Genomic DNA, 21,846 nt, shown 5'->3' on the forward strand with positions numbered 1-21,846 from the left:
TCTTATTTAAAAACCCATTCTCCCCCTTAAAACGTCTCTTTTGGGCTTCCCTGGTGGCGCAGTGGTTGAGAGTCCGCCTGCCGATGCAGGGGGCGCTGGTTCGTGCCCCGGTCCAGGAAGATCCCACATGCCGCGGAGCGGCTGGGCCCATGAGCCATGGTCGCTGAGCCTCCGCGTCTGGAGCCTGTGCTCCGCAACGGGAGAGGCCACAGCAGTGAGAGGCCCGCATACCGCAAAAAAAAAAAAAAATCTGTCTTTTTAATACCATGTTCTGTTCTTTTGCTTTTCATTCTTTTCTTCCTTCTTTTTCCTGCTCTAATGAGTTTGCTTACTTGCCATTCCATTTCTTTTCACTTTTCATTAGAGAGCTCTGTCCTGATTAGGATCAGTCAGTCTGCCCCATTTGGAGATAATTTAATGTACTGGAGTTGCTCTCAATCCATTTATCTCTAGCCTGAGGTCATGGTGGGTAACATGTGAGGGGAGACCCACACTGGGTCAGGAGGAGCCTCTGATTTCTCCTGTGAAGTCCAGTTAAACATCCTGTACCAGTGCCCACCCCACCCAGCTGTGGGTATATTTCTCTCATTCATCCAGCTCCCCACAGGGACCTGGAAGTTCAGATGCCATGGAGGCCTTTCCTGCCCCTGTCAAGGCCCCAAAGGTGTAAGTAGGGTTGGCTACGCTTTTGGCGTTTTCCTTTACCTTTCCCAGGGTTACCTACTCACTTCCTCAGTCTGCTTAGTCCATTTGGAAGGCATTAATAAAAATTATCAGACCTCTCAATACTACTCCTGTGGAGTGGGTGTGAAGAAAAGAGCCACCCCCAAACCTCTCACACTCTCCTTAGCCATCACTTTTTGAAGCTTATGATGTAAAATGATTCTTTGTTTGGATGCCATTCATAAATTGTTGCCTTTTTTTTTTTCTTTCACTATTTCTGTCCATTTCATTCGATTTGGAGGAAGGGTGTTTAATCTGGATTTATCTTGCCATTGTATTCAGAGGTCAATTTACCCCATTTTCAAATCTTCAAACCCTATTCTCAAGGTTATGCACAGTGCTGTCTACTCGCAAAGAACCATTAACATAGTCTGTTAGGGAAAGTGCACCTAAATATTGAACTTCATTCTTGTTGGAACAACTAGGGCACAGACTAGAAGAAAGCATTCCAGTCATTCAAGATAAATGATTTCCTGTTGCTAAATCCTCTTAGGAGATACAAACAAATTACTCTAAATCTATATTTAACAACCTTTTCAGTTTCGGTTTTAAAGTTAGCTAAGAATAGTTTGTTCAGAAGAGATAATGGACATGTTCGAAAAGTTTCTGATATAAACTGAGATTGTTGTAACTACAAGCAATTTCAGAAAGTAGATTGTTATGAGACACAAATTCGCACTCATAAATAATTCAGTTAGAGAACTAAGCGAGAAAGTAAGCTTTGAGAATTATAAAAATAAGGAAGCAGTCAGAAAAAGAGAAATAATTTTGAAATAAAGAGCACTAGTGCTAGAAGTTTTCTTTCACTGTGATGCCCAATAAGACCATAATTTCTGTTTCTACTATGGCTACCACAAGTAAAAGACAGTGAAGATAGAAGTAGTATTATTAGAAGAGGAGAAGAAATGTGTGTTTCTAGTCTTTCTAATTCTTTTTTGGGCTACCAAAATTGGGTGAGAGAGGTAAGTCAGAAAACAGGAGCCCTAAATGTTGATGGATGAGAAAGAAATCACATAGAGTTCAAAGAAGCCGTAAGGAATATCTGGAAGAAACTACGAGGACTTTCAGTTTTACAAACTACGAATAAGTCTTAAGAGGTATCTCATTGCAAAATGAGGATTCATGCTAATAAATTAACTTCTCTCAACTTCTCTTTTTTCCACTAATGGAACAGTGATCCTCATGTCGTGCAAAAACAGAATGCCAGTCATCCATGATTCTTCCCTCCCCTTTATCTCACCTCCTTACTGTCACTCACTGTCACTCTTTCACTTCATTTCCACTGGGTTTAGGCACTTGGTCCCTCACACCCCAGACCACTGCAACAACCTCCATTCCGCCCCACTCTCCAATCACCACATTTGTTAATTCATCAGTTGATCAAATATTAATATTAATAGGCAGTGCAGTAAGTGTTAGGGGTACCACAGGACACAAGTAAGGTGCCCTTCCTGCCCCCATGGAGCTTATGTTCTAGCCAGGGATACCAGCAAATCAATTTTATGGTATTCTTGCCCTTAAAGACTCTACCCCAGTGGTCCCCAACCTTTTGGGCACTAGGGACCGGTTTCATGGAAGACAATTTTTCCACGGGCGGGCGGGGCAGGGAGGGTAGGGATGATGGTTCAGGCGGTAACGTGAGCGATGGGGAGCAGCAGATGAAGCTTCGCTCACTTGCCCGCCGCTCACCTGCTGCTGTGCGGTCGGGTTCCTAACAGGCCGTGGACCGTGACCAGCCCATGGCCCAGGGGTTGGGGACCTATGCTCTACAGAACAATCCCAGGTCTTATCCTGTGTTATAGACCGAATTGTGTCCCCTCTAAAACTCCTACTTTGAAGCCCTAACCCCCAATGTGACTGCATTTGGAGATACTGCCTTTAAAGAGGTAATTGGGGTTAAGTGAGGTCATAAGGGTGGAGCCCTAATCCAATAGGACTAGTGTCCTTATAAGAAGAGGAAAAGACACCAAAGATTTCTCTCTCCCCCTGCACACACACAGATGAAAGGCCATGTGAACACACAGTGAGAAGGAAGCTGTCTACCAGACAAGTAGACAGGAGAAACCAACCCTGAGGGCACCTTGATCTTAGACTTTCAGTCACAAGATCTATGAGAAAATTAATTTCTGTTGTTTAAGCCATCCAGTCTGTGGTCTTCTGTTACATAGCAGCCCAAGCTGACTAAGAAATCCTATTACTCTTATTCTCACCAGACAGGCACTAGTCTCTAATACTAGCCCTCAGCTCCCGGGAAGCAAAATTCTCCAAAGACACACATCTTTTCTGTTTTAAACCTTTAACCATGTTACTCCTCATCAATATTCTTGACTGTTTTAATAAAGTACGCCATTCTTTCTTTCTTTCTTTTTTTTTTTTTTTTTTTTGTGCGGTACACGGGCCTCTCACTGTTGTGGCCTCACCCGTTGTGGAGCACAGGCTCCAGACCCGCAGGCTCAGTGGCCATGGTTCACGGGCCTAGCCGCTCCGCGGCACGTGGGATCTTCCCGGACCGGGGCACGAACCCGTGTCCCCTGCATCGGCAGGCGGACTCTCAACCACTGCGCCACCAGGGAAGCCAGAGAACACCATTATTTCTTAAAGCATAAATATAGGCAAAGTTTGTCGATCTCTCTCTTAGATCCTTGTACCTATGATTGAAGCCTGTTTGGAACAGGAGGCCATAACTAAAGCACTAATGGGGGTTTTCTTACTCTAATTGCAGACAAAGTCCACCCACGGAACTAAACACCTTTTAAGAACAGGAATCATAAATACAAAGTAACTGCTTGCTTGTTACATTAACATCTGTCCAGCACTTTCACATATATAGATTTCATCTGATGCCCACAGAAGAGTAGGAAGCTGACAATTATCTTGACCAAAAACTAGACACAGCTATGAAATACCATTTTAAAGTAACTAGGTATTCCATATTACAGTTTTTTTGTTTTTACTTTTTCAGGAAAAAAATGTGTTCTAACTTATTTATCTGAAAAAGATACACTGTTTATCAAAAATGTCCTTTTTTGGTAAAGGAGGTAGATTTGTACTGAAGCAAGCAAAGCTCTCACATGTATTCACAAAATGGCTCATCAGGAATAAGGGTCACAACACAGACAAAAGGAATTTGTCCAAGTAGTAACCATACTTTACATATTGCAATTCACTTGTACCATATTCTGAGCAAAAACAAAAGCAAACAAACAAACAAAAACACATTGAGTTCAAGTAATTCATCAAATTTAGGATTTCTTAGATGAAGCAAGGCCACACGGGAGCAATAAACTTATTAACTGCCAAGTTTACCTTTTCTATTACAATATCAGTTCTTTGGTCAGCTTTTGAGTATCTGAGGTTACTAATTTACTTAAACACTTTGGTCTTTCCCAGCAAGGACACCTGTGTCTTTCCCTTCTGCTCAGTCACCAGAATAGCTACTCGTTTTTACAAACTTTAGGTCTCAAATGAGGTTTGAGGTACTATTTTTTTTTCTCTTGTCCTGCAGCGGTAACTTACCACCTTCTAAAGAAGTTTTCCTTTTAGTAATAAAGCTTTCAAAAGTTCAGAAAAACATCTTAAAATTTAACTGAAACCTTAGAAGCTGTTTCTTTGATTTTTGAGACTGTTCATATGAATGCTGCAGTCACCCTGTAGGTAAAGTTTCAACAAAGTGAACAAAAACAAAACAAAACCTTTACCTTATTCTGATTAAAAGGATAGTATATATTCATACAAAATATTCAAACAATTCAGGAGAGTACACAGAAAAAAAGTTTAAAAACACCCCGAAATCCTACTTCCTATATGTGGCTAAACTGCTGTAAAGATTTGGATGAATATCTTTCCAGATGCCTCTCTATCCATGTATACCCATATACATATCCTAAAATTTTAATTATCTAATACTCAACATGTTATTCTGTAACCTGATGTTTTTCACTTAGCAGTGTGGCTTTCCATGTCAGTGAATAATTGATATACATAGATATATGTCATACTCTTTAATGGCTTCATAATATTCCTGTCCTTGTGTATGTCACAATGTATACAAACAATCACCTCCTTAGGTTGCTTCCAATGTTTTGAGATTGTAAACCACAATGTAATGACTCTGTGATTCTACTTCTGCGTATTTGTCCAATTATTTCTTTTGGACAATTTCTTAGCAATTAGTTCTATTGCTGTGTAACAAGTTACCACAAACTTAGCAACTTAAAACACATGCATTATCTCAGTTTCTGTGACTCAGGAGTCCAGGCACAGTTTAACTGGATCCTCTAAGGTCTCTTCAAGGCTGCAGTCAAGGCATAAGCAGGGCTGGGGTCTCACCTGAAGTCTCACTTGCAAATGATAAGGAGTGAAAGTGTGATCAGAGCAAGGAAACCAAGAGGTACCTCCAACTCTCATCTCTCCTCTGGAGTTCATATCCATGTATACCTGCCTATTTCATATCTTATCTGGATAATTTGTACACTCAAAATCAATGTGTATAAAACCAAGCTACTCATCTTTGCTGGCCAAACTTAGTTCTTTCCCAATATTCCCCATTTCAGTGAATGGCACCACCATCTGACCAGCTGGAAGTGAGAAACCTAGGAGTCATTGTTGACAATTCCTTCTTCTTCAATCCCTCGCCAAAATCTTAAGACTTTATCACTAGCTACAGAGTAGTGCTCACCATTATCCAGACATACGTTGCTCTCTCATGTCCCAAAGCCTTCACTTTCACTGGTCCCCATGCTTGGAAATTCCTCTCCACTCTCTTCCTTCTCTTCTTAGCAACATCTTACTCATCCTTCTAGACTGAACCTAAACATATTGTATTTGAAGTGTTCCACTGCCCCTATGCAGAAATAACCTTTCCCTTGTTGGTTACATCAAACACTTTATAAATACCTCATCATCCCTGTTATAGACTGGATTCTCTGTGCAGCAGACTTTGAGACAGATCAGCATATAAGGAAGTGCTCCTGGAACTAATGCCAGTGGAAGGAGGAGAAGGAAGTGGGACTGAGCAGAAGGAGAACTGGGCTGAGATACAGTACCAACAGTCCTCAGCCGAGCTCAAGGAGTACACTGGGGCTGGCATGGTCTTTCAAAATTGACCCAGGTTGGGGCAAGAAGGCCAGGACTGTGTAGCCCAGGCTGATGAGTCCTTGGATGTGGGTTGTCCCTGAAAGGAGACATGACCTTGGCTGAGAAAGTTTTCCTCAGTAATCTTCCCCAAAGACTGACACCTAAGAGATGTCTTCTGGTAATACTCCCAGAGCTGGGGAATAAGTTCTTCATTACAGAAGCAGGAACTGGGAGGTACATCATAGCACCCAGTACAATCTTCATGCTCAAATCAATTTACTATGGCAATGCTCTCTTGCATTAAAGCTATTTAAGAAAGGGTCCATCATCCTCACTAGGTTCTGAGATTTTTGAGGACAGATAGCATGCATTTAAACCAAACAGTTGGGATTTAATAAAAGTCCAGTGAAGAAATGATTGAATAAATGACCCAGGGAAACTGATTAACCAAAAACACAGGAGCCTAATTGACGAAACAGAGTGCCGATTTCTTCCTTTGCACCAATGTTTCTCACTCATTTTTTCGTTATCACCCCTCTAAGGGCCTATTTTTTCCTATGAAATTTTAATGCCACATATATATCGTATCAATCTGCACATGTAGTATATTATATCTGTACTTTATATACTAAAAAAGGGTTTTTTGCCCCCAAAACCAATACTCTTCACCCACATGGGAGCAATATTGCTCCACTAAGAATGTATGATTTACATTAATAAATATAACTGTGAAGAGGATCAGATTACTTAAGCCAGCTCTTCCTGTAGTAAAGGAGATGCCTCATTACAAGGTAGGTATGGTGTGCTGAGCATGAAATCAGAGCAAAGGGGGTTAAATGACCTTAGGGGATATCTATTGATATGGTCTAATACACCTTTCCCCACTATAAGATCACAGCAACCCCACAATTGTATAGTCAGGGGAGCCTCCATTATTTTGCCTAGCTTCTGTGCAAACTATTGCTTTTGTCATTTATTTTATTTTATTTTGTGTGTGTGTGGTACGCGGGCCTCTCACTGTTGTGGCCTCTCCCGTTGCAGAGAACAGGCTCCGGACACGCAGGCTCAGCGGCCATGGCTCACGGGCCCAGCCGCTCTGCAGCATGTGGGATCTTCCCGGACCGGGGCACGAACCCGCGTCCCCCACATTGGCAGGCGGACTCTCAACCACTGTGGCACGAGGGAAGCCCTGTCGTTTAATTTTTGTCACTTAAATTACAGAGTATCTCAGGCATACAAAAAGTAGAGATAAGGAGCACTCTTTTACCCATAACCTAATTTAAGAGATAAAAACACTATAGATTCATTTGTAGCCCCGTGTATACTTCACCCCAATCCCATTTCTCTCTCTCTCTCTCTCCCTACAAATAAGTACTATTCTGACTTGGTGTTCATTACTCCCATGCATGGTTTTACATCTTTATCTATAAACCTATTTTTTAAACTTTACATACATGGTATCGCAATGAGTGTCCTTGGACACGTTCATTGCTGCACAGCATTCCACTGAATGGATACACCACAACTTTCATTTTTGTTACCACATTCACCGTCTTTTCTGCTTCCCCTGACCCTTGCCCTCATGCCCCAACCAGTTTTTAGTTCCACACAGGTTCTTAGCAAATTCTCCAATCTTTTAAAGAGGCTTGGAAGTATCCTGGCCCTTTCAGCAACACACTCATAAACTATCTTTCAGCTTAGGATACATCTGCAGAGAACTTTATTATTTACTAATTCTTACAAAATTTATTCTGAGGGTAACCCTTTCCTGACCATATCTCCAAATTCTTGGCACACTCAACTGTATTCCCTGATTTACTGTAAAATCCTTCTCCTAGGACTTCCCTGGTGGCACAGTGAAGAATCCACCTGCCAATGCAGCGGACACGGGTTCGAGCCCTGGTCTGGGAAGATCCCACATGCTGCGGAGCAACTAAGCCCATGCGCCACAAGTACTGAACCCGCGCACAACTACTGAAGCCCGTGTGCTTAGAGCCCGTGCACTGCAATGAAGAGTAGCCCTGGCTCACTGCAACTAGAGAAAGCCCGCACGCAGCAAGAAAGACTCAACACAGCCAAAAATAAAATAAATTTAAAAGAAAATCATCCTCCTAGGTATATAATCCTGTGACCCAGGAGTTCATAATGTCAATAGCCTCCATTTTAAAGACCCAAATCAGCATTTTTCTTTCATCAGCCCTGAAAGATAAGCTACTTGAATGGAAGCTTCCTGCATTGTTATGGGCTGAAAGTTTGTGTCCGCCCCCCCTCCAAATTCATATGTTGAAGCCCCAACCCCAACATGACTGCATTTGCAGATAGGGTCTTTAAGGAAGCAATTAAGGTTAAATGAAGTTGTAAGGGTGGGGCCCTGATGTGAGAGGATTAGCCTCTTTATAAGAGACACTAGAGAGCTCACTGGCTCTCTCTCCACCATGTGAGGACATAGCAAGATAGTGGCCATCTGCAAGCCAGGAAGAGAGCCCTTACCACAACCCAACCACGCTGGCTCCCAATCTTGAACTTCCAGCCTCTAGAACTGTGACAAAATAAATTTCAGGGCTTCCCTGGTGGTGCAGTGGCTGAGAGTCCGCCTGCTGATGCAGGGGACACGGGTTCGTGCCCCGGTCCGGGAGGATCCCATATGCCGCGGAGCGGCTGGGCCCGTGAGCCACGGCTGCTGGGCCTGTGCGTCTGGAGCCTGTGCTCCGCAATGGGAGAGGCCACAACAGTGAGAGGCCCGCATACCGCAAAAAACAAACAAACAAACAAAAAAATAAATAAATTTCAGTTGTTTAAGCTACCTAGTCTATGGAATGTTGTTACAGCAGTCGGAGAAAACAAACACACACTAATCCCAAGAATTGATCACAGAGTATATGAAGAAGAGGAGCAACCAAGGGGTCAAGAACAGGGAAGACTGGGTTCTACTATGAGCTCAGCCACCCTGACACTGCGGTACGAGCTCTAACCCTTTGAAGCGTCCTTTTTCTCTTCTACGAAGTGAGAGGCCTTAGGTAGAACGTCTTCAGGTCTCTTAAAACTTCCAAACTAAGCGTTAAATCACATACTGTGGGCTATGCCTCAGGCAATGACAGTGCCAGGCTTTACCCTCAAGAACTTATCATGGGGACTTCCCTGGCTGTCTGGTGGTTAAGAACCCGGCTTCCAATGCAGGGGACACAGGTTCGATCCCTGGTTGGGGAACTAAGATCCTCCATGCCGTGGGGCAACTACTGAACCCATGATGCTCTGGGGTCTGAGCGCCACAACTAGAGAGAAGCCCATGCACTGCAAGGAAAGATCCCACATGCTGCAACTAAGACCTGCACAGCCAAATTAATTAATTAATTATTTTAAAAATAAAACTGATTTTAAAAAGTTACTATGGATATTTACAAAGCTATTTAGTTACAAGCATATTCATGACAGAATTGCACTTAATGGCAAAAAAACAAAAAAAACTTGTAAATAACCTAACTATCCAACAAAAAAAGTATGTTAAATAAATTACAGTAGAGCCAGATCATAGAATAAGTGAATATTTATTATGCAAACCTGTAAAAAAGAAAACTTTTTTGATAATTAACATAAGTATATAGTGCTGAGGACTTCCCTGGTGGTGCAGTGGTTAAGAATCCGACTGCCAATGCAGGGGACACAGGTTCAAGCCCTGGTCCGGGATGATCCCACATGCAGAGCAATTAAACCCGTGTGCCACAACTACTGAGCCTGTGCTCTAGAGCCCGCGAGCCACAACTACTGAAGCCCGTGTGCCTAGAGCCCATGCTTCGCAACAAGAGAAGCCACCGCAATGAGAAGCCCACGCACCCCAACAAAGAGTAGCCCCCACTCGCCGCAACTAGAGAAAGCCCGCACGCAGCAACGAAGACCCAATGCAGCCATAAATAAATAAATAAACAAATAAATAAATAAAATAAATGGATATAGTGCTGAGAAACCTTAAAATCATAGATTGGTAAAAACTTTGTTAAAAATCCTATCAGTGGGAATTCCCCGGCAGTCCAGTGGTTAAGACTCCGTACTTTCATTGCCGAGGGCGAAGGTTCGATCCCTGGTTTCAGGGAACTAAGATCCCACAAGTCGTGAGGTGCGACCAAATAATAAATAAATAAATAAATATTTTTTAAAAATCCTATCGGTGAGCATGGAGCATGCCTCCCCTATACACAGCTGCTCCACGTGGGTCATTTTTCAAAAAACTTCTGTGAACTGTTTTATTGAGGTATATTTGACATAAACTACAATATCTAAAGTATACAATTTGGTAAGTTTTGACATACATAAACCCATAAAACCCACAGACCCATAAAACCATAATAATAAAGATAACATAGCCATCACTCCCCAAAGTTTCCTGGTGCCCCTTTTAATCCCCTCCATCCCACTGCTCCTTGGTCCCACTCCCCTCCCCAAGTCACCACTGATTTGCTGTCACTATAGATTAGTTTGCATTTTCTAGTTTTATACAAATGGAGTCATACAGTACATACTCTTTTTTGCCTGGCTTCTTTCACTCAGCGTAATTATGTTGAGATTCACCTATGTTGCTGCATGTATTTATGTCTGAGTGGTATTCCATTGTATGGGTCACTCTGACTCTCAGAATAAGCAGTCTTCATTCTCAACCCAGTTGCCTCCAGGAAAGAGGTTTCAGAAATGACGTTTTATATTTCTCTTAACTTTGCCATGTCCAAGGAATTAGGATTCTGAGTCTACTTAGGCCAGGCCTGATATTAACTCTTTTAGACACAGCTTGCTTTGTCTTTCAAAGCATTCCTTCCTTTAAATTTTACCTAAACTTCATTCTGCTGCAAGTTAATAAACCTAACTCTGTGGGGCTACTGGTATGTTCCTGGTGAGCTTCATCAGGTGGGCTTTATCAAGTGACATGAATGTTCATGACCACATCAAATGCAAAACAGTAAATAGTGTATGACTCCATTTTTGTTCTTAAAAACTTAAAAAGATGACTACAAATTATATATGAAAAATGATTATACCTGTTTTTACCAAAATACAGTAAACATTTTCTTTTTAAGATCAAAGGAGAGTCACGGAAAAACAAAGAAGAAAGGTGACAGGATTTTACATAATCAATACTTGCTAGGCTGCCAAAGGAACAGGCAAACCCAGCTACTATTATTGTATAATAGCTTAATTCATAAATCCACAGGTGTTAACCTAGAATAAGCAGTGGAACTTCTTAGGAAAGTCATCATCCTTCATGTCTCTGGAACCAAAACATAAATGTAGAATGATAAATCTACTTTCATAAATATAAGTGGAATTTGGAACCTTTTAGAGATGAAGTAGTTCCAATGACATCTTCTAAGTTTTGGTCTTGTAATTTACACAACCTTTAATTATAAGTCTGTAATAAAACTTCGCAAGAGTAGCAGTTTATTTTTATTTTATTTACCAAACTCCCTTCCACCCATTAATCACAACATGCATTACAACACAGTTGCAAAGTAGGTCAAAATACTCCTAAACACATTTTTGGATTCGGTACTTATTAATATTACCCCCCTTTCTATTCTTTGAGAAAGCCTGTTTTTAGTTCACTTAAGACACTTGCTTACATGCTAATTATCATTTAATGATAAAACACCCAGTTTCCTTACAGGGAAATGTAACTTGAAAACCCTACGGCAGCCCCGAATATCATCTTTGTAACTGAGATCTGAAAATCCATTTCTTACTAACGCTACCCAGATATGGTCAACACAGCAAAAAAATAACAGAATTTTTGCAAACTCCTCTTGTGATCTTGCCCAAAAGCTTAAAATAAAACGCAACAAGGAATCTACCTCTACATGTAAAACACAATCCAGTATGCCTCTTATTACTTCTTATTAAAGCTACAAACGAGTAGGAAAAGAATACTGCCCAGGGGCTTTCCAACTTTTGAATTCTGGCGACTAATAGCAGCGAGAGCAAGAGCGAAGGAGAGAAACCACGCAAAAGCGCCCTAGCCAGGCAGGCAAATGGTAGACACGCGACGTGGGTAAGTTGGCCGTGAAGAGACAAACCCAATTTGTGAACTAAACCTATGCGCTGAAAGAAGAGTGACCGGTTTCAGGCTCGGCTGAGCCCACCTGGAAGCATCTAGCCGACCGGTGACCCAGGGAGAAAAAGCCGCTTCCACCCCGACACCACCACCAGAAAAAGAATGGAGAAGAGACAGCTACTAGGGCAATTTTGACCCAGACCCCGTGACCCGGTTCCTCGCTCTTCGCCCTCTTCCACACCCCCAACCCGCAGGCTTCGCAGAGAGCCCCTCCCCTGGACTCATTCAAAGCGCCACGTCTCCTAGCTCCGGGCCACCAGCCATCCCGCAAAGACTTCCTCCGGTTAACCCCTCCCAGCCACCCGCCCAGAGTCACCGATCCCCAAGGCTCGGCGCCGCCACCAGGCCCGAAAAGGTCACCGCCAACTGCAGCCGCGGAGCGCTCGCTCCAACGGCTCCAGCCCCGCCCGGCCTCGCCCGCGCCCACGTGACACCCAACGCCCCGCCCACCGGCGCCCACGTGACCCGCTGCCCTGCTCCTAGTCTACGCTCGCTGCGTGGATCGCGGCCGGAGCCGCCATTGTTCCGCCGAGGGAGGACAGCGGGGCCTGGCCCTGGCGCGGAGACGCCGCTTAGCGGCCGCCGCTGGAGACACTCCCTCCCGCCGCCCCCCTCCTCCTGGCGGCGGCGGAGTGAGGCTGACGGGGGGCACTGGGAGCCCCCTGTCCTCCTGGCGGCGGCAGCGGCCGATCCTCGGCTCCGGCGCGAGGGGCGGCCGCAATGCGCTCGGCCTGAGGCTGTCCGGCCCGGCCTTTCCTTGCTTCCCTTGACTGTTCCACGGCGTCTCTGCGCCCCGGCGTCATTCTGCGAGTGCCCCTGACGGTAGGGAAGATGGCTACACGGAGCTGGCTGGACGAGCTGGCCCAGCAGGCCGAGGAGGGCTCAGCCCGGCTGCAGGAAATGCTCTCGGTCGGCCTAGGCTTTCTGCGCACCGAGCTGGGCCTCGACCTGGGGCTGGAGCCGAAACGGTACCCGGGCTGGGTGATCCTGGTGGGCATGGGCGCGCTCGGGCTCCTTCTGCTCTTCCTGCTCGGCTACGGCTGGGCCGCGGCTTGCGCCGGCGCCCGCAAGAAGCGGAGGAGCCCGCCCCGCAAGCGGGAGGAGGCGGCGGCCGCGCCGGGCCCGGCCGCTGACGACCTAGGCGCGCTGAAGAATCTCAGGAGCGAGGAGCAGAAGAAGAAGAACCGGAAGAAATTGCCGGAGAAGCCCAAAGTGAGTAGGGGAGGAGCGGCGGGAGAGTAGGGGCGAAGGGCCAGCGTGGAGCCCCTCGAGCTTGCGGGAGGCCAAACGCGAGCCGCCCCAGCCGGGACTGGAAAAGGAAAAGAGTGAGGTTAGTCGAGAGCCGGAACGCAGTCTCTCCAGGCGGAGGAGGTGATCGGTGGACACGTTTCTTGGAGAACGGTGGAAACTCAGGAAGTATGGGACCAGTGGGGAAGATGAGTGTAGAGGAAGGAAGTTAGACAGTGTGGGGTATGTTTAAATAGAAGCGCCCTGCGGTCAGGTCATTTTCGGGAACCTTGACCGCCGGAACGACATGCCAACGTCCCCGAGGCCTGCTGGGTCGGCTGCATGTGTGTGCGGAGGCTGATGGGACCTGACGGTGGGGAAGTTGTAGCAAGACTGCGCCGGGGAGGCAGAGCCTGGCTCAGGTCACACTGAGATGGGGAGATACGGCGGCCTGCAGACTCCGGGGCTGACTCGAGGCTTAAAGGTACCCAGGTCTGGACGCGCTTCCATTTTAGTTGGGACTGTTGAAGGGAGACGGTGGCCCCCTGTCATTCCGGTGCCTGTGGCAAGTGGAGGCCGGACCTGGAGCAAGGCAAGAGGGGGTCTGTTTTCTCGGGTACTCGGGGCTCCGGGGCCCTCCGAGAGAGCGCTCAGGCAAGTTCGGCGGAGCGGTGTGGGCGTTTTGAAATAGAGTAAAGGGATGACAGAGCAGAAAGGCGCAGGCTGCGCGAGGCGTTCCGGCACCGATTTACCGGGCCACGTGTGGAAACGCAGAGAGCATCACAGCCGTTTTATCTTGCCTTCGCGTTTCATTTCTGCGGCCTTTATGGCCATTTCCCCACGGTTCTCCCATTGGAACGTTCATGGTTTTATTCATTTATAAAAAAAATACCGTGCAGTTGAGCAGGGTATGGAGGGTGTGCAAAATGAGAAGCAGCTCCTAACCTATTTTTATAGCCACTGGATTTAGCTCTTCCCCTTTTCAGTACGATAAAGTACAATACTGTGTGACCTGCGCTCTGATTTTTGCTGGATAGTGAGAAGTATACACGTGAGAGTTAAAGTCAGTCATGGAAACTAATACAGGAGACAGATTCAAAAATAATTCTAATATTTTGTGGACTGACAGGTGCTGTAGAGGTGTGAGCAGTGTAAATGAGGGTTGGAGAGTGGGAGACTATTTGCATTGGAGGCATTTAGGCAAGTTATTGGAGGAAGTGAGATCTGAGTTGAAGCTAAAGTAATGAGAGTATGGTTGGTAACAGTACAAAAGATAAGGCTGTAGTAGAGATGTGACAGGTCACAGCAACTGCATTATTAGGTGTAGATTAGACCTGCTGATTAAGAGGATGCAAGATACATGCAAGACCTGGAAAAGGATACAACTTTGTCAGTGTGAATACCACCTTAGGTTAGGAAAAGAGAAAATACAAGTGATTTGGAACATAGGTAATTATATTTAAACTTGTAGGGAGTATCAGGGATTACCAGAAAGTAATGTTATGGTGGAAATAAAGAACCTGGCTCCAAGACAGGAAAGAAGGTGATCTTGAAAAAAACACATACATTAATAAGCCTAGGACCAGTGTGGATGAAGCAGGATGTGAAATTTTCAAAGCCCTGTTTGGGACGTCTGGAATTTCAGATAGACTTGGGTCAAGAGACAGGTGCTCCAAGAGCCCACCCGAAGTGCATCACAACACTTGGATGACCCATCTGAAGAAGGAACACAGACAGGCTCCTGTGGAACTTGTGCTGTGAAAAATGCTTATCAAACTTAGTACTTATTCCTTCTCCTTTTCATTTGAGTTAAGAAAAGGGGAATGAATAAATAAATCCAGTATTATCTTTGGGGAGTGGTTGAATGTTAATCGCGTGAGAAAACGTATTTGCCTACCTAATGGTAAAGTTGTGTTGGAGAAGTTCATCAGCAGTTTCAAAACTGTGGCTTTCAAACGTTTTTGCAACCTACAGTGAAAACATTTTACATTGCAATGCCCCCCACACGTGTATCAAACTATTCTATTTGTTTTTCTTTAATGATATTTGTGACCCACTAAATTGGTTTCATATTTGATTGTGAGGCGTGACCCACAGTTAGAAAAACACTGCTTTATAGGGTTAAGAAATATAAGCTTCCATTTATTTAGTTAGTACTCATATGGTTTGCACTGTGCTAAATAGTTACTTGGGGAAAAGCAGGATTCTGCTTGCAAATTGAAGGCAGTAAAAAGGAATACAATATTCATATGTCTCACAGTGAAGGAAATACAAAAGTAAAAGCTTAGTTTTTCCCCAGGGAGCTGCTTATTCCAGTTGTGGAAAAAGATACCAGAAAACCCTAGTGTGGGCCCAGCTGGCCAGGAAAAACCTTATCACAGAATTTGACTTTGAAAGTGGGGAGGAGCAGGATAGTGGGAGAGCCTGAAGAAACAGCAATGGCTCGGGGGAGGAAGACTTAACTCTGTCAGCCTGGCAGGAATTAGGACCTCTAAATTTGAGTAAGGCATTTAACCATGCTCCGATAAGCTTATCTTGTTTATAAATTGAAGATCTTAGTTGAGTTAAAACACTGCAGGATTCCTCAGCGTGTTAACCCTAACTACTTGCAATAGACTTTGGGGGTTTTTTTGGTCGTGCCACACGGCCTGTAGGATCCTAGTTCCCTGACCAGGGATCCAGCCAGTATCCCCTGCATTCGAAGCATGGAGGCTTAACCACTGGACACCAGGGACTTCCCTGCAGTAGAGTTACTTTGAATGCTTGTTAAATGGTGTAGATTCCTGAGTCCTACTACACATCTTGTAAATTCAGAATCTGTGGAACTGGGTTCAGGGAATCTGCATTTTTAACAAGCTCCCTTGCCTGTGAGTCTGAAAATCATTCCCTGCAATAGGGCCATAAGATCCATAGTATAAGAGAGATTTCTAAATGGAGTCATGTTTAATCTTATGATCCATCTTTTATTACTACATCATTCTGATCAACATTTTAAGATATACTTAATTCTGATTCAGGTGGAATCAGTGATGTCAACTACTGCAGTTTTTTAAAAGGACATTCCATATTTGTTTAAATATTTTATTTTCGTCCTTTCAATCCATCCTTTTTAGTTTTCTCTTAAATCATTGCAAATTTTACAACTCGAATTTTCAAAATTTATTTCTAGTTGCCTTCTTTTATTTGTAGAATAGACGTCGTTTAGCTTTTTAAAATCTATTGATAAGCATTTTTTTTTAATTCTTATATCGGTTTGCTTTTTATCCCCTAATTTCTTGCCATAAGTTTTGGGGGCATGCATTGCAGTTCATTCCCCTGTTCAAAGTGAAGGGAGTGATGAAGGGGGTGGCACTTGTCACTGGGCTGAGCTCTTGGCGTTGTTGGAAATCACTGTTTTCATACAGGTATTTTTCATGACACCTAGTTCATTGTGAGTGTTAAATAGGCACTCAGTAAATATTTTTCGCTTGACTTAATCTGCGCAGTGATATTGATGGATGTAAGATCTCAGATAACTGGTCTTTAACAATCGTTGCTTTGAATTTCAACTGGGAGCAGGTAACCAAGATCATCGTCAAAGAAAATTCATTTTAGTGGACAAGTTTTTTTCATATTAGTTTAGGAATTTTCATAAAGACTTGCCATAGTGCGATTGTTAATATCTAAAAGCCCAGTAAATAAAAGAGTAGTGTTTTGTCTTGTTTGCTACTGTATAACCTTGCACGGTGCTGGCAGTCAATAAGTAATTATTGAATGCATAATATAGTAAGATGTCCCACCAAAGTATTTATGCAACATACTCCTATTTTTCATGCCTAGTAAATTCCATGTGAGCCACCTTTTTCTTTTTACAGTGGAAAATGGCTGTGTTTGCCTCATCTGGCTAGAAATTTGTAAGGTCCATCTTTCTACAGCCAATAAATCATTCTAATAGTATGCTGTGTCTTTTGTAGTCATTACTTCTTTTCCAGTTTCACTGCCACTGCCCTACTTTTGGACTTTATTACCTTTTGCTTAGGCTGTCCTAACAGCATCCTAACTGGTTTTCCTGTTTCCAGTCCTTTTGTTGCCAATCCTTTCTACACACTCATGCCAGCTAAATCTTTTAAAGCCCAGCTCTGATCATGTGACTTTCAAGTTCACATCTTTTCAGTAGTTCCCCAGCACCTGTTGAATAAGATCCAGTGACATGGCACTCAGGCCTTTTCATGATCTAACCCCATCTTAGATTTATCTCATACCATTACCCCTAAGACATTACCATTAGCTAGACGTCAGTGTCTCTTTATTCATATTATCTTCTTCTATTCATATTATTTTTTCTAAAAGGCCTATTTTTTCTGTATCTCTACCAATTTCTACCTATCCTTCAAGGCCCAGCTACATTGCTGCCTTTACTATATAAAGCCTTCTCTAGCTCCCCAGCTAGAGTTAGTCTCTTTTTTATGTTTATTTTATATTTTTTATGAGAGCTGAAACAAGAAGGCAGAGCATTGCCTGGGAATGTGCTTGTAGGATGACTCAGATCTTTTCACAGCTCTGTGCATGTCCAAGAATGACAAGTATTGATTTTGGGGTTAGAAATAAATTTTAGTGAGTAAGCAAATTTGCCAATATGGAATCTTCAAATAGTGGTGATCAACTGTTTATTTGCCTGTGTCTGTAACTGGACTATTCCTCTCATCTCCAAAACCTCATGTCTAGATGTACACTGGGTTTCTTCAATTAGAAGCCTGATGTTTGTCTCAAAAGCTTTAACATCGCCAAAACAGGGCTTATAATTCCCTGCCCTCTCCCAGCCTTCCCCATTTCTGTAAATGGTAAATGACTGCCAAAAATCTAAGAATCGTTCTTGGTTCTTCTCTTTTCCTTGCCTCCTCATCTTCACCTCATATCCTAATCCTTCAGCAAGTACCATCAGTTTTATCTCCAAAACATATATTTAGTCCAGCTATTATCACCTTAACTCACTTGTACAGCAGTAGCTTCTGTTGGCTGCCCCCAGTGCTTCCTCAACAGCCTAGTAAGGAGTCTTTTTAAAAACAAGTCACAGTCTTGTCTAAAACGAACATTTCAGTAGCTTTTGCATTTAAAATCTAAACTTCTTTCCTATATGGCCCAGCACCTGCTTTTTTTTCTAAGCAATTTTGAGTTGGTTTCCTCTCATTTGCTACCTTCACCTATAGTGATCTTTTTCAGTTCTTCAAACTCTCACAACCCAGTACCTTTACATGAGCTGTTACTAACACTTCTGGAACCATCTTGACCCCACTGTTCTAATCAGCTTTTAGATCTCACTTTAATACTCACCTTCCCAGAAAATGCTTTCCTGATCACCCTATTTGAAATAGGCATCCCCTTTTATTTTCTGTCTTAACCTCTTATATGTGTTTCCTTTATTGTAGTTTGTAAATTGTCTAGTAACTTATTCATTTACTTTTGCTCAGGGTCTTTTCTCTCCACTAGATTATAAGCCTTGATATGGGATAGCAAGCAGCGACTGGCATATAACAGCCTTTGAAAATTATTTGTTAAACTAAGTGCTGAATGAAGTATCTAAAATGACATCTCACTGTTTAGTTGAATAAACTGTTATTGGGCTAAATAAATTTGTCTTTTAAGATATTCTCAATAGAATTATGTCTGTTATTCATAGGTGGTGATTTTGCCATGTCATTCCAGGTATTACTAAAGTTACGTGTCATCTACAGGATTTTCTTTTTCCCTTTAAGTCACTAGTCCCCTTAGTTTTAAGTCTTAGAAGAATACTCATTTGATTTAAAAATCCTGAGTGATAGGTAAAACAAACATTCCTGATTTTGCAAAAAGGAATCTTGAGTTTCAGAGAGATTAAGTGACTTATTCAAGGTCATAGAGCAAAGGCATTTCAAAGGCAAAACAATATCCTGATTTCTAGTCTAAGAACTCACTGTTATTTCCATTATACCTCTCTGATTTTTTTTTTAACCTCTCATTTTGATAGCATGTTCCAGGATATTATATTGCATTCAGAGAACAAATCTAATTTTCTCAGTGAGTTACAACTTTATTGCTTTTAAATTTTACTTTTAGAATCAGAAGTTTCTGCTGAAAATTATAATGACCTTTACAGAATCTCCAGAATTTTGCGTCTATTTGTTTGGTTACATGACAGGACTTTTTCATCCTGTCATTTTCTTCTGCCAGAGGCCTTGCAGAAAAGACCTTCAATAGTTCTGACAGAAAAGACCTTAAATAGTCATGCTCATCTTAAATACCAAGAGCAGCAATAAACCCTCCGAACACTTGTTTTTGTTGCACTTTGGCTTTATTGAGTATTGTACTACTTCTCAAGGTTGTGAAAGCCTTGAAAGCATTTTTAAATGATTGTCACTATTATTACTATTCAAACAAAATCATAAGATCTCTGTGAGGAGTTGGTGTTATCTGACCAGTTTTATTTGGCTGCACCGCAGGGCTTGTGGGATCTTAGTTCCCCGACCAGGGATTGAACCCGGCCCTTGGCAGTGAAAGCACCGAGTCCTAACCACTGGATCACCTGGGAATTCCTCTCCAGTTTTTAAATTTACTCTGTTTTCTCTCCAACTATGCTAGTGGTTTTCAAACTGTTCCACAGAATGCCAGTATTCCAGAAGGTGTCCTTCAGGATCTGAGAAAGAATTACATGGATATGTGTCTGCTGTATCACCTGTAATCCTTATCTCAGTACCCGTCTGACATAAAGCCTTGAAAACCAACACTGTATTTAATGTTTCAGAAATCATCTTTAGAATAATTTGGCCATGTGATAGGTATTGAATGTCATCTCTCTAACCTATATAAAAGTAGCCCTGAGCATCCCTGATGCAGGCAACAAAGAGATGTTTTGGAATCCCTGAAGAGGATTTAGTTTTTTGGCTAGCTGTTGAGAAGGCACAAGGATCTTTACCCTAAAGGAAATAACTCAGGATATATAGCAAGATTTTGCAAATTTGATTTATAGGCCATATTTGTAAGATTATCCTCTTAGTTTTTAGGAGTTTAAAATTGGGGTTGAATTTTAAAACAAGTTGGTAAATTACTGTGACTGAAGCTGTAGCTTATGTGTATGTTTAGTTTATGTAGTTGATATGTGCACAACATTTGGCAGGAAAAAACAATTTGTGTTTTCAAATAAATGACAAGAAATTATTCTATCTTGAATATGTATCAGCACTCTTCACAACTAAAACTAAGAAACTGACAAAGTCTTGTCCATTAAATGAGATAATGCATGTGCTTGGCACATGGCAAATACTTGGAAATTATTAGGTCTATCAGCTAAAGATGATATCTCTTGAATTTCCATGATGTCTTGCCTTTATTTTTTTTATCATGGACATAATATGTAGTCTTATGCTTCCTGTATGCTCAGTATAATTTCCAGCTAAGAAAATTGAGACTCCAGTGAAGTAGTAACTTGTCCAAGGTGATAGACATTTGGGATTCAACCGTGGTCTCAGCTTGCCTTCAAAACTCATACTCTTCTCCTTTAAGAGGCTGGGGAATGGGGCCGGGTTGGGGGGGGCGCGGAGGGAGGCAGAGTACATCTTTTGTCTGTTATTTTAGTGTGCGCTGTTGTATACCTGTGTTCTTCCTTTGCTTTGGTCTAAGCTTCTCGAGGGCAGGAGTTGTGCCTCACTTGTCTTTGTTTCAAGGTTTTAAGGGTTCTGCATATTACTCTACTGAGTTCATTTACTGGATATTGAGTGAATGAACATGAATGATTACTGTGTAATTTTTTTAGAAAACAGTGAAACTATAAGCAGCTTTTTAAAAAAGAAAGATAGTATGACATGTCTCTACAGCAAGCCTGGACTATTTTTAGCCTCTGAGAGGATACATTTACTCATCATTTGTATTCTGTTAACTTCCCAAAAGAATTTGTGTCTGGAGCATTGGGCCCATTGGATACGTGTACAGTTTGTTAGCCCTCTTGACCACCAGGACTTAATATTTATTTTGAGCTTGCTAGTATGAAAAATGACTTGAATGCTGGAACATGGGATGAGGATATGGGCCATCATAGCTTTGGAGAGGAAAGGATATTGAAGGAAAGAAACTCTTGAGCAAGTAAAGTATGCTTTCACATGTTTTCTCATTTACTGTCACTTTAACAAGTTACATAAGACAAGTTACATATTTTCTTCGTATTTACAGATGATGAAGTTGAGGGTTAAGTCAAGGAAAATGCTTAAAGTCACGGTGATTAAATATGGAAGTTGGGCCTTAATCCCAGGTTGTCCATTCTAAAGCCCGTAGTCTTTTCATATTTCACTTTTTTTTTTTGGTAGCTAGCAGGCTGCCCTTCTAGTTTCTAAACTTAAGAAGTGGACTTCCCTGGTGGTGCAGTGGTTAACAATCCACCTGCCAATTCAGGGAACACGGGTTCGGGAAGATCCCACGCTCCGCAGAGCAACAAAGCTCGTGTGCCACAACTACTGAGCCTGCGCTCTAGAGCTCACGGGCGACAACTGTTGAGCCCACGAGCCACAACTGCTGAGCCCACGTGCCACAACTGCTGAAGCCCGGGCGCCTAGAGCCCATGCTCCGCAACAAGAGAAGCCACCGCGATGAGAAGCCCACACACCGCAACAAAGAGTAGCCCCACTTGCTGCAACTAGAGAGCCCGTGCGCAGCAATGAAAACCCAACAGCCAAAACTAAATAAAATAAATTTTTTTAAAAAATTTAAAAAAAAATAAATAA

At 42.8% G+C, this 21,846-nt stretch overlaps 1 protein-coding gene across 3 annotated transcripts in view; it reads left to right on the forward strand.

Moving 5' to 3' along the window:
- Nucleotides 1-12,499: 12,499 nt before the first annotated feature.
- The window catches only part of MTDH (metadherin), a 53,017-nt gene continuing 43,670 nt past the window's right edge, over nt 12,500-21,846 (forward strand). For 2 of the 3 annotated variants that reach the window (XM_079722486.1, XM_079722487.1), the window contains exon 1: nt 12,508-13,105. In XM_079722486.1, the coding sequence (XP_079578612.1) occupies nt 12,725-13,105 (381 nt within the window). In that variant the 5' untranslated portion in view covers nt 12,508-12,724. Of the gene's footprint in view, nt 13,106-21,846 lie in introns of all 3 variants that reach the window. The other variant, XR_013811343.1, reaches the window with a different exon arrangement.

Source organism: Hyperoodon ampullatus (genome assembly GCF_949752795.1).
Source record: "Hyperoodon ampullatus genome assembly, chromosome: 17".
NCBI lineage: Eukaryota > Metazoa > Chordata > Mammalia > Artiodactyla > Ziphiidae > Hyperoodon > Hyperoodon ampullatus.